Raw genomic sequence first — 13,228 nt, 5'->3', positions numbered from 1 at the left:
TAGGAATTAAAAAAAAAAACTGATCTAGCTTAGACGTCCACCACCTTGTACTATTAGTCACATGCCAGCATCACGCAAACACATTCTACAGCCTTTCGGGCCCAAGCCTGCAAAACATGGATGAAAGAAAAATTAGCTAAAAATATCTAAAAAACAATCCAATTGATTCACTATTATACTGGAAACATAAGAAGTGGTAAATAAGTGCTTGAATGGTAGAATGATACCTAAGCTGGAGTGTAAGTGCTAGCATCGGCATCTCTACGGACGCTTGCCAAGCAAACCTATATTGCAGAAAGGAAAAGCATTTTGGCTCAGCTCCAAAAAGAGACAATACAGAGATGATAAAATTAAAGGAAATTAGAAAGATTTGAGAATGCTGGAGTGGGTGCTAATGACGGGAGACTCACCAGTAAAAGTACCACCAAGGAGGCGCAAGACGAGGTACAAGACATACAGAACAGTGAGCAAGAAGCACACACACAGGAGCCGCGCAACATGACGGCTGAAACCCTTTATGGTCCTAGATGTCCCATACAGTTGACGGCAAAAGGCAATGCTGGTGCCAAGTATCCATAAAACAGAGATTATTGCGCCAACGATGTGAGTAAGGTAGTGGAGTGGGAGCAGTGTCCGAAACAGAATGAGGAGCACCAACCCGCTGGCGAAAGTAATCGCCGAGATAATACGTTTCCAGTTGCAAGTACCACCAACCTGCAAGAATTTAGACAGCGTCTCTGTAAATGTTCAAGGCACAAATGTATGCGATGATGTAGTTGATGCAAGAAAACGCTCATCTTACTTCCATTTCAACATAATTGCAATATCTTTCAATAAACCTCAATAATCTTGATGATTTGTAGTGCTAATTTTTCAAACATCCAGTGCTAGGTTGGGAGTTCCCACAGTATTTCAAAGTAAGCTCAATGAACTTGATGGCTCTAACTGCAGTGACCCATAATTACATTTAGAAAGGTGCAACTGCGAAGATATTTTGGGTTAACACATCTAATCCAGGACGGATTCATGTCGACAATCGACCGATCTACTTGAGTTATTTGACTGTGCTAGTCTGTACATTCACAAGGAATCAATAGTACTCATAGGTTGGGGCAAAATCCGCGATTCACTTGGAGGCTTGACCACAACTACAATCTAATGAGAAGCTGAGTAGCTAAGAGTAGTCAGGAGTGCAATGCAAATGCAACTTATAGTGAATCAAGTAGGCATTGGAAAAATACTAGACGTTGCTGATGATTTGTTGGAAAGACAAGCAGCCAAGGGGTAGCTAGTTTCTTAATGCAAGTATCAAATCAGTGTAAACTTTCTTGAGATGATACTGCAAACAAAGGCAATTAAACAACTAGTTGAAAATCAGCAACAAGTTGGCACCCACAACATATTTCCCAGCTTCGCGATCAGGCAGTTGCTATGGCGATTCTTTACCACTACTCTTTCACATCAATCATTCCTAATCCTTGCTGTTCTTGCGCTGGAGGGACTGAAATTTTACCATCGTTGCAAATGCAAGTCAATTAAACGAATGAATGGAAGAAAGAAGTGCCGCACCTTGCTGTTCTTGCGCTGAGGCACAGGCACCGGCTTCCAAAATTCCTCCCAAGCCTTCAGAGATTCATTGAACGCGCGCAGTTCCTCTTCCTGGAGACGAAGAGCCACCATCCGGTCCCTCCAGCTGTTCAAGCTCTCGTGCATCGTCCCCAGCTTGTGCTCCAGCATCTGTATCCCCGCCGCCGGGCCAGCGTCCTGCCGGGGCTCGCCTTCCGGGCGTCTGGACCCGCCCTCCTCGCCGCGTTCCCGGCGCTGCTGATGCAGCTGGCTTACCATCAGCGCCAGCGCCGCCCTTTTCCTTTGCAGCTCGTCCGCCAGACTCGCCGCCGGCCCTGACGTCGCCGCGGCGAGGCCGCCGGGGCCGCGCGCCGCGTTCAGGGCGAGGAGGCGGGACAGGGGAGGCGGGGAGGGAGGCGCCTCCTCGATCTCCGAGGCGGCGGAGCTCGGGCCGAGAGGGTGGCGTGGGACGCCGGCGCCGGCGCACCACCTCGCCTCGTCCCCCGGCCGCGGCTTGCCGCCTTGCAGGCACTTGGACGACGAGCCCTCGCCGACGCCAAGCCCGCCGCGCAGCTGCTGCAGCTCGGCCTGCAGGCAGTCAAGCGTCGCCTGGTTCCGTTCCAGCTGGCTCACGGCGAGGAGGCAGGACGACGGAGGAGGCGGCGAGGGAGGCGCCTCCTCGATCTCCGTGGTGGTGCTCGAGAACAGAGCACGGCGGAGGCCCAGCGCAGGACGGAGGACGCCGGCGCCGGCGCTGGGGAGGTCGGCGTCGTCCGCCTTCTGCTTACCCTTCTCCGCAGCGCTGAGGCCGCCGGCGCCGGGGAGTTCGGCGTCGTCCGCCTTCTGCTTACCCTTCTCCGCAGCGCTGAGGCCGCCGGCGCCGGGGAGTTCGGCGTCGTCCGCCTTCTGCTTACCCTTCTCCGCGGCGCTGAGGCCGCCGCCTCCGGCATGCATGGTCTCAACGCCTTCCTCCTCCCCGACGGCGAGGGTTTCGTGGCGTGGTGATGAGACGGAGGCGCAGGGGGATGAGGCGTGCTGGAGAAGGAGGTCGTGACGGCTGCGGGCTGCCCACGCGCTCCATGAAAATATGGTTCGGAGTGCTGGAGAAGGAAGCGCCTTGGTTCAGTGTGCCGCCCAAATTTTGGCCGAACTTTGCCTTCATCTGATTGCGGACGAACTTTGGACAGATATGGCTTTGGGTAAACAAAAAAAATGAAAATTTTGCAACGGACGGGAAACATAACATGCGCCATTTTGCAAAATTTTGGGGAAAATGCAAGGCCCAATCTAATACTTCATCCATCCTAAATTATATGGTTTTGATTTTTTAGATGCATACTTATATCCAAGTGCATAACAAAATCTATAAACCTAATAAACCTAAAACAACCTATAATTTGGAACAGAGAGAGTATTAGAAGTTTTTGCAATGTCGCGCAAAATTTTAGAAAAAAAGTTCAAAATCTTTGCAACTCATCGTAAAATTTTAACTAGAAAAACTGTAAATCCCCACGACAGTATTGAACTGCATTTTTTTAATATAAGTACTCAAACTCAAGTATATGCCTGATATCAGCTCTACACACTCCATCCTCTTAATTTTGCTCGAAGTAAAATTTCTTCAAGACCACATTTACAAAAACATGTATGATACCAAATAAATGTACTAATTGGATATTTCATGATGTATTTAACGATAGTGATTTGATGCTATGAATGTCGATGCATATTTCCTATAAAGTTGGTTAGGTTTGATAATTTGACTTAGGATAATCGACTATTACTTTAGAATCGGGGCAAGAAAAGAAGCATGTGCTTGATTTATACGCAAATGAATGCGTCAAAGTTAGGCTACACTTAGGCCTGGTTTGGTTCGGTTGCTTATTTTTAAGCACCCGTCACATCAAATATTTAGATACTAATTAGGAGTATTAAACGTAGACTATTTACAAAATCCATTACATAAGCGGAGGCTAAACGACGAGACGAATCTATTAAGCCTAATTAGTTCATGATTTGACAATGTGTTGCTACAGTAAACATTTGCTAATGATGGATTAATTAGGCTTAATAGGTTCGTCTCGCCGTTTAGCCTCCACTTATGTAATGGGTTTTGTAAATAACCTACGTTTAATACTCCTAATTAGTATCTGAACATTTGATGTGGCACTAGCTAAAAATAAGCAAAGGGAACCAAACACCCTCTTAAAGTGTTTTTCCCCCTGCAACTACGGGGGCGTTTGGTTCGTCGAGCTAAAGTTTAGTCCGTATCACATCGAATATTCGGAGACTAATTAGAAGGACTAAATATGAGTTAATTATAAAACTAATTGAATAGATGGAGGCTAAACAGCGAGACGAATCTATTAAACCTAATTAATCTATAATTAGCAAATTGTTACTATAGCAGCATATTATCAAATTATGGACTAATTAGGCTTAATAGATCCGTCTCGCCGTTTAGCCTCCATCTATGTAATGGGTTTTGTAAATAGTCTATATTTAATACTTATAATTAGTATTTAAACATTCGATGTGACATTTCCTAAGCAAAGGGAACCAAACGCCCCATGTGAACTCAAAATGTAGGAAAATTCATAACGAAGCCTTTTGGAAGCAATACAGCAATCCTCTCTATGCTCCTGACCGTGTTTTTTCCTTCTCTTTTTTTCCTGGCTTGTAATGGCTACTGCTTTGATGGTTAACATATATGTTGAGGCTGATCCGTTTCAATGGTCCACTGTAGTTCCCATAAATCTTAGTCTCCCTCCAAATTATATGGATTCATGCATCATATAGAAACAATAAGGAATTTCGAAAACTGCGACCATTTGTAACAAAAGAATGTACAGGAAACTTTACTATAGGATCAAAACCCTCTGAAATTCCTATGATTTTCCTTTATTACATCGGGGACCAAAAAACGATCTGACGACATGAGAGAAAGTGCTAGGGCTTCAGAAACGAAAGCAGCTGAAGAGTTACTCATAGCTAGAGTGAAAGGGTTACTTAAGATCCAGTACTGCAAGGTAGATTTCCTCAGTATATATACATATACTAATTTTTGCAAAAGATGAGCCATACCATATTACCATGGGACAATATTAGCTAGTGCCTAACAGTCCAGGAATCAAAGAAAAATAAACTGATCTTAGATATCACAGCATCCACCACCTCATATTATTAGTCATATCTGTCATAGGCACCATCACACAAACACACTCCGCTGAGCCTGCAAAACATCAAAGGAGAAAAGAAGCTTAATCTCTACAACGCCAATCCAATTCGTTCGCTATTATATTGGAAACATAACAAGCGATAAGTGCTTGAACGGTAGAAATGGTACCTAAGATGATGTAAGTGCTAGCACTGGCACCTCTACCGACGCTCGCCAAGCAAAACTATATTGCAAAAAAATAAAATAAGCATTTAGATCAGCTCTATAAAGAGATATTTTAAGAAATAAGAATTAAGAATGCTGGAGCCGCACCAATAATAGAAGTACCACAAACATGCTGCGAGATGAGGTACATGACATACAAGACGAGGAGTGAGAAGCACACATATCCGAGCCGTGAAACATGGTGGCTGAAACCCTTCATGGTCCTAGATGCCCCAAAGAGTCGACGACAGAAAGCAATGCTGCCAAGTATCCATAAAACAGCGATTGTGCCAACAATGTGAGTGAGGTAGGCGATTGGGAGCAGAGTCCGAAACTTACTGAGGAGCACCAGACCGCTAACGAAAGCAATCACTGAAATAGTCCACTTCCAGTTGCAAGTACGGCCAATCTGCAAGAATTTAGGCAGCTTCTCTTAAAGGTTCAAGGCACAAATGTATGCAATGCTAGAAAACACTTGTCTTACTTCCATTTCGACATAACCTTCAGTAACTGTGATGGTTCTAGATGTTGAATTATCTAACTTACAGTGCTAGTTTCACACAGTACCTTGTGGCAATTTCAATGAAACTTTGATAGTTCTGAAATTGTCAATAATTGTGTGTAAAATGCATGACCACTTTGGGCTAAGGGGGTGTTTGGTTCCACCTTGCTAAACTTTAGTTGCTAAAGTTTAGCAACTTTTAGCTGCTAAACTGCCAAACACCCTTGCTAAAACTTGCTAAAGTTTAGCACTTTAGCAAGTTTTTGGTTGCTAAAACTTGCTAAAAGGTGGGCTGGACAACCTATACCCCTCATTTATTGCTTGTCTCCCCCCTCCTGCGCACCTTTAATAAGGGTAGATAGGTCTTTTTACAGCTCATTAAATGCCTTTTAGCAAGAGTATCCAAACAGCTTTTGCTAAAGTTTAGCAACTAAAGTTTAGCAAATTTTAGCTGCTAAACTTTAGCAAGAGTAACCAAACAGGCCCTAAGACATCCAGGACACGGTCATGCTGACCTGTGTACTTAAAGTTCTTTGATCTTTGTGAACCTGAAGATGATCATATGACCTAGAAGATCACAAAGTAATCAAAAGTACTCATGAGGTTGATTCAAAATCGACAATTCACTTGGAGGATTTGCCACAACTATAATGTATTTATGGGAAGCCAGGTAGTTATGGGTTGTTAGAAGCGAAATGTAATCTATAACGAGTACGACATCGCAAAATCTTGAAGTCGTTAACTATGTATTGGGAAGCCAAGTACTTATTGGTATCTAGTACTTCTTATATCGAATTGGCGCAACATTCCTTCAGCTCATACGTGTAGCACAAATGGTAACAATTTGGGCTCCTCTCGCGTCATTGTATATTTTCTAGCTCGGGTAATTTCAGTGGTGATTCTTCACCTCTACTTCTCTTTCACATCATTCCTAATACTTGTTAAGTTGCCAGCCTAATTATACTTATACACGATACGAGATGTTATCATCTGTGTAAATGCAATTGAAAAGAAAGAAAGAACTGCCGAACTGAACCTTGTTGTTCTTGCGCCCAGGCTCCAAATATTCCGCCCAAATGTCGATAGGTTCGTTCCCCGCTAGCATTTCCTCGCCCTGGACCGGACTTGCCGCCATGCCCTCCCTGCAGCTGTTCATAGTCTCGCGCAGAGTCCCCAGCGTGTGCTCCATCATCTGTAACCTCGCCAGCGTGTGCTCCCTCATCTGTAACCTCGCCGCGAAGGCCTCCGGGATGCAGCCGCCGGCGTCCTCCTCCGCCCGCGGCTCGCTTTCCAGGCAGCCCTCGCCGCCCTCCCGGCGCAGCTGCCGCAGCCGGCCTGCCAACGGCCCCAGCGCCGCCTCTTCTTCCCTTTTCTGCCCGCCCAGCCTCCCTTCCAGGCCAGCCGGCCCTGCCGCGCTCACGGCGAGGCCGCCGAGGCCGCACGCCGCGTTCTTGGCAAGGAGGCGGGAAGACGGAGGAGAAGGGGAGGGAGGCGCCACCTCGATCTCCGTGGTGGCGCTGGGGAAGAGAGCACGGCGGGGGCCGAGCGCAGGACGGAGAGCGCCGGCGCGGGGGAGGTCGGCGTCCGCCTTCTGCTTATTACCCGTCTCCTTGACGCTTAGGCGGCCGCCGCCGCCGCCGCCGCCGCCGCGGCGGCGGCCAGGCATTGTCCCGACGGCTTCCTCCTCCCCGGCGCCGGCCGCCTCTGCGAGGGTTTCGCGGCGTGGCGATGAGACGGAGGAGTCGGAGGCGCAGGGGGAGGCGGCGGGCTGGAGGAGGCCGTGCCGGCTGCTCGTGCGCTCCATGGAAAACAAGCGTCTTTGGTTCAGTGTGCTGTGCCTATGTGCCGCACTGCCGCCGCGCCGTGCCACCCAAATTTTATTTGGCCGAACTTATCATCTGATTTCGGAAGAAGTTTGAGCAAAACGTGGCTTTGGGTAACATGAGAATTGAAATTTTTGCAACGGACGGGATTACATCATTTTGCAAGATTTAGGAAAAATGCACATGCCCAATACCATACACAATACTTAACGGCATGTGTTCTTAATACGGGTGATCAGTTGATCATGTATCACTTCCCCAGTGTTTTAGGAGCTGTTATAATTGGCTGTGGCAAGAGAGGACTAGGTTTCTGATTTATTTGGCAAATTGGGCTAGCCATAAAGTTTTTCCGCGACAATATTTTCTTTCAAAAAATGCATATCCTTTAGTAGACATTTTCATAGTTGTTTTGGCCAAATGCAGCCAGAGGTCACCCTAAACAGTCAGTCACCGTTGCTTTAGCTATTTGTTCAAACTAAAAGGCTATTCAAATGATACAAATGGATGGTTAAGTGAACACGATGAGCCGTCGTGTAATGTCTAAACGGCTGTTTGAACAGGTTAAAGGGCTGTTCAGGAGAACAGTAAACTTAGCTCATGGGGCCAACGTTCCGGAAGCAGAAGATTTGCAGGGGAAGCTTGTCGCCAAAGGGAAGCAAAAAGCTCCGTCCTGCCGTCCATCCATCGTGTAAAAACGTCAATGGGCCTATGGGGGCGAAGACCGGACCGGGCGGCCGGCGACCAACTGTGCAGGACGACATTGATCTCCGTGAGGCACTGTGGCCTCTGCAGGCTGCAGTGCAGGGGCAGCTGCCTGCCTAGCCTTGTCATTTCCAATGAGCTTGCTTGGGCAGTTGGCCTTGAGTTCTTGAGCAAGCAACCGCTTGAATGGCTTGATGTTTTTCTTTCTTTCAAGATAATGGCTTGATGTTTTTTGAAAGTACGTTAGGGCCTGTTTGGAATGGAGTTTTTTCACAGGATTTTCAAAGGAAATGCATTCCTCTATTTTGCTTACGTCACCCATCGTTTGGAATGAAGGAATTCACCGGCTGATTCCAGAGGAAAGGATTCGTTTCCTTTACAAAACATAGGAAATAAAACATCCAGTCCGAGCTAAAGGTTTCGCGTAAGCCCGAGCGAGAGAGACGGAGAAAGCTTTCACATGGCTCGAAAGCAAGATTAGGAGAAGAGAGAGAACCAGGAAGAGAAGTTTTCGCCTGAAGAACGAGCTTGGACCACATTCACCGGTGCAGCTAGCTGTTATCCGCCCCGGTTGCTGTCCGGCATCCCCCGTCCACAGCGCCATAAACGATTTATACTGGCACAGGCACAGGTAAATTAGTATGCTAGCGAGCGTGATTGGCACCTGCCAGTACAAAGCTTCCTTAACCAGCGGGGGAGTACCTGCCAGCACAGTGGCCACTGTGTTGGTGGGCGACGCAAGCACCCGCCAGCACAGATCACCCTATCTGTACTGGCGATGGGCTTATGTGGCCTGCTAGCATAGAGGCCACTGACAGTCGACGTAAACCCATCGCCAGCACAGATGGGGTGATCTGTACTGGTGGTTGGCTTATATCGCCCGCCAGCATAGAGTCCGCTATAAATAATATGTTCATCTTCTTCCCCAGGCAATCTTCCATTTGAAGCTTTCGGAGCTCGGGAAAAACTTAAAAATACCAAATTTCGGGGTAAGGTTTTGCTCTTAATTTCTCTAGAGGAGGTGGCTACATAAGGTGAGTTTGTACCATTCCAACCTACGTTTGCAACTTCTATCCATCATTTCTAGCTTTGGGGTAATATAGAACTGTTTAATTGAGTTTCATTTAGGTATAGAATTATTTTTTATCAAATTTCTTGCTACTTATTAGTTAATACATCCATAATTCAATTTTGTTTATGGAATAGCTCATTAAATTAGTTAATATACATAGAAATCTTGTCATAGGTTGTTAAAGATGGATCAAAGAGTATGGATGTATGGCATACAGAGACATTCGCCTACTTTCATGCCAGAGGTAGCGAAGTCTGTGGAGGTTGCGAAGAAGCACGCTCGCATTTGCAAGACAAAGCAAATATGTTGTCCGTGTTTTGATTGTAGCAATAAATTTACATGGGAGGATACTAATATCATCAAGAGGCATTTGATAAAGCGAGGTTTTGTGGATGGGTACACAATTTGGTCCCACCATGGAGAGGCGAGAGGTACTTCCAACAACACAGACATCAATACTGGTTGTGATGAAGTGGGTGGTGATGATGCAAACGACAATAATCATGTTATGATGGATGATGATTACGACCGTAGAGATCAAACTACTGATCAAACGTCGCCTGCCAGCACAGACCGCTATTTGTGCTGGTTCAAAATTATTGGTGGGTGCTCGACCCGTCAACACAAAAAGCTCTTTTAGTCAGCCAGCACAAATTGTGCCCTGAGTCACTTCGATCTGAACCATCGCCATTGCTATGTGAAGCACGTGGGGGAAGCGAACTCCCGAAGCGCTGTGCCCTTCCCCGTGGCCTCCCTAACTAGCATTGCTCTCTGCTGATACTCCGTCGCTTCAACGAAGGTCCGGCATCTTGCAGCCACCCGCAAGTCTCTGCTCGCTCGCGTTGAGAGAGGGAGAGAGGGAGCATGGAACAGCTTTGGAGAGGGATGAGCCACACGATGCAACCAGATAAGCCTCAGCAGGATGACAACCCGCGAGTCTATGGACCAACGGTCTCACGTGCAAATGAGTTAAAGGAGAAAAGATACGTAGTTTTTTCTTGCGAAGGAAAAAAAATACATATAGCTAACAATGTATCATTAAGCACTAATGCCTTTTTGTCACTCACATATTTTGTGATTCCTGTGTTAAAATTTCTTTGTTCCAAACACTCACCCCTTGTTTACTTCCCTCCAAACTCCTAACTTTGACACTATGCAAAAAGAAGATTTCCCATCACATCAAACTTGCGGTACATGCATGGAGTACTAAATGTAGATGAAATCAAAAACTAATTGCACAGTTTTGTTGTACTTTGCGAGACGAATCTTTTGAGCCTAATTAGTCAATATTTGGACAATAATTCACAAATACAAACGAAACACTACAATGTCGCATTTATGGCAAAATGCCAATTTGGCACCTCCCAACTTGGGAAGTAAACAAGGGCTCAATCTAGTCATTTCCAGCGTTTTTCCATTCATCTATTTCACCACTGCACTCGCATTTTATTCCTACATTTTTTTCCATTTTTCTATTTTATATTCCTTCGTTTCAAATAGGCCCTTGCCCTTAGTAGAAAAGTTTCCAAACAAGTTTTTGAAATTCATTTGCTCCCTCCAAGTTTCCAAACATGTTTTCAATTAGTATGCCACCCCGGCCGCCGGCCGCCGGCCCCTTTTACCTTCTCTCCGGCCCGGCCTTGCTGACGTAATAAATGCTCTTCCCGAGTGCAGAGGCGGCGGAGGCGCGACCTCTGGGAGGAGATCGTCGAGCTCGTGCCGGAGGTCTTGGCCGGTCTCTGCCTCGGCTTACTCGTCGTGCTGCTGTCGACCAACGTCAAGCTCTCCCGCAACCTGTAAGACCCCCTCCCATTGCCGCCGCCGTTCGGTGCACGTGCATGCTTCCGGTGATCCCGGCGACCTCACGCGCCGGCGCCGCCGCGCTGAGCCCCTCCCATTGCCGCCGCCGTTCGGTGCACGTGCATGCTTCCGGTGATCCCGGCGACCTCACGCGCCGGCGCCGCCGCGCTGAGCCCAACACGTTCGTGCTGACAAGTAATGATGGTGCATGCAGGTACAAGAAGGAGATGCAGCTCGCCAAGGCCAGCGCGGTCCTGCTCCACAGGAAGGCGGAGCTCGCCAGGGCCAACCTGCTGTGGACACAGGTGCAGGTCGCGGAGGCCCGTGGGAGATCCGACTTCCTAGGCTCCGGCGAGGCCGGGCGGTCGCCGCCGTCGAGGTCCTACAGCTACGGCCCGACTACGAACGCCCAGGTAGTGCCCTTCTGCTCTTTCTGCATGGCTTTTTTTTTTCCCTCGAGCTCCCTTGAATAAAATGGATCTCTGCTTTTGCTGCAGCTGGCACCTGGAGAAGGAGAAGCAGCTCACCCACAAGGAGAAGGAGCTCGGCAGCACACGTGCGCATCTCCTCCAGGAGCACTAACGGGGATTCCACGTTTGGGAACCCTCTCTAGTCCCGGTTTCGCAACCGGTACTAACAACTCGGTACTAGAGGGGGTCCTCGGTACTAGCAACTGGTACTAGCAATTAGTACCGGGTCCTCAGTACTGGTTATCTTAACCGGTACTAAAGGTATTAAAAAGTTAAAATAAAATGAATTCCCTCGCCGGCCCCACCTCCCACGCCGCCCCACTGCCTGCTCCCTCCCCCGACCCTGCCTCCACCTCCGCCGCCGTCCCCCGCTAGCCCTGCCCCACTACTCCTGCTCCGCCTGCCGCCCACTGCCGTCGTCGTGCGGAGGAGGAAGGTGAGGGGCGAGCGAAGGGAGGAAGGAAAAGGGAGGCTGGGGAGGGAGGGAGAGGGGACCGGTGGAGGGGCTCCATGGCCAAGGAGGGAGCTGAGGGAGGCAGAGGATAAGAAGCTAGAGAGAGGATAAGGATGGGCTCCATGACCAGCGAGAGGATAAGGAGCTAGAGGCGGAGGGAGCAGGCCGGCGTGAGAGGATAAGGAGTGCCTCGAGGGAAGAGGGGCCGGTGCAATTAAATTACTTAGCGTGCGGATGGAGGGAGTCAGAGGAAGGCTTTAGTACTGGGTGGAGCTCCCACCCGGTACTAAGAGCCTCCGGGAGAGTTCAAATTTGGACCCGGTACTAGTACTAACATTATCGGGTCCAAATGTGACCGGTACTAAGGGAGTGGACGAGAGATCCATTCCCTAGTAGTGGAGGATCTCGCTGCAGGTCAGTTCAGGCTCCTCGATTTCTCCCTCTTCAACAAACTGTTACTCCATTACTCCATGGCTATCTCAGTAGAAAATTATTTGATTGATTGAAGATTGAACGGACAACGTTTTCTTCTTCTTCTTAAGCCAAGAACTAGCCAAATGATACTAGAAAACTTGATGTTTGAGCTAGACGGTGATGGTTTAATTTTGTGCAACTTCAAATCTTGAGTTACGAGACATCAAGTTAAGATGTGACTTGGTTTATTTGTGATGAGTGATTGACTGGATGATTTGAAGCTTTACCGATTGAGTCAATATTTCATATGTGCATGTTTATGCTAACTACTAACTGGAGGTGTTGTGTTGTGTACGTTGTGTTGCGGTGTTTGTGTAAAACATATATTGTGTGTTGTGTCTCTTGGCTTGTGATATGCAGACGTAGGATACGACATGGCGGTCGATGGTATGAGGTGAAGTTTAAGCGAAAGGTTCATGCCGATGTACTAGGGTTGTGAAGGGTGAACACGAGTAGGCTTGGACCGAGGGACCTGAGGAGTCCGGATGGAGTCATGGGTGATCCACATGGTGCACGGAAGAGCAAGAGTACACTGGGATCAAGACAGCGTCGGTCGAGTCAAGCGGGACGAAGGCGAGTCGAGTAGGCGGTATGGGTGTTTGAGGAGAAAAATCACATGAAGATTTTTCTACCCTTTGGAATGGTATGGTCGTGCCAGTGTACTCTATTAATCTTTACAGGAAAAAAAATACAAGTCCCTATGCACTTTATAGCCTGCTGACAGCAATCTTATCCTGGGCAACACGGTCTTCTAGTTCCTGGGGCCTCGAAAGGCTCCCGGTTAATTACCTCTGTAAGTCTAGCTTGCCGGAGCACCTCTGATTCCGTTGTCATGGTCGTCGTCTTCGGTTTTCGCTTCACGTTCTCCATGCATGTGTGGTGTTGATGTGAGTGTGGGGTCAGCGTCATCCATAGCCTCGTTGGTCCATGAGTCGGTGTAGCGTAGCTAGGACATCCGCTCCACTCGCCCGCATCATTCGTCC

The 13,228-nt window shown here is 47.9% G+C and overlaps 1 protein-coding gene across 1 annotated transcript; it reads right to left on the bottom strand.

Annotated features, from left to right (window-relative positions):
• Nucleotides 1-4,586: 4,586 nt before the first annotated feature.
• Nucleotides 4,587-7,254, bottom strand: LOC111256346. Its single transcript, XM_022824222.1, has 4 exons — nt 6,487-7,254; nt 5,057-5,357; nt 4,913-4,967; nt 4,587-4,798 (listed from the first exon to the last, which is right to left on the bottom strand). The coding sequence occupies exons 1-3, from the start codon at nt 7,252-7,254 to the stop codon at nt 4,945-4,947; spliced, it is 1,092 nt and encodes a 363-aa protein (XP_022679957.1). The 3' UTR covers nt 4,587-4,798; nt 4,913-4,944.
• Nucleotides 7,255-13,228: the final 5,974 nt, after the last annotated feature.

Source organism: Setaria italica, chromosome II (genome assembly GCF_000263155.2).
Source record: "Setaria italica strain Yugu1 chromosome II, Setaria_italica_v2.0, whole genome shotgun sequence".
NCBI lineage: Eukaryota > Viridiplantae > Streptophyta > Magnoliopsida > Poales > Poaceae > Setaria > Setaria italica.
This window is presented reverse-complemented; position numbering and strand designations above follow the sequence as displayed.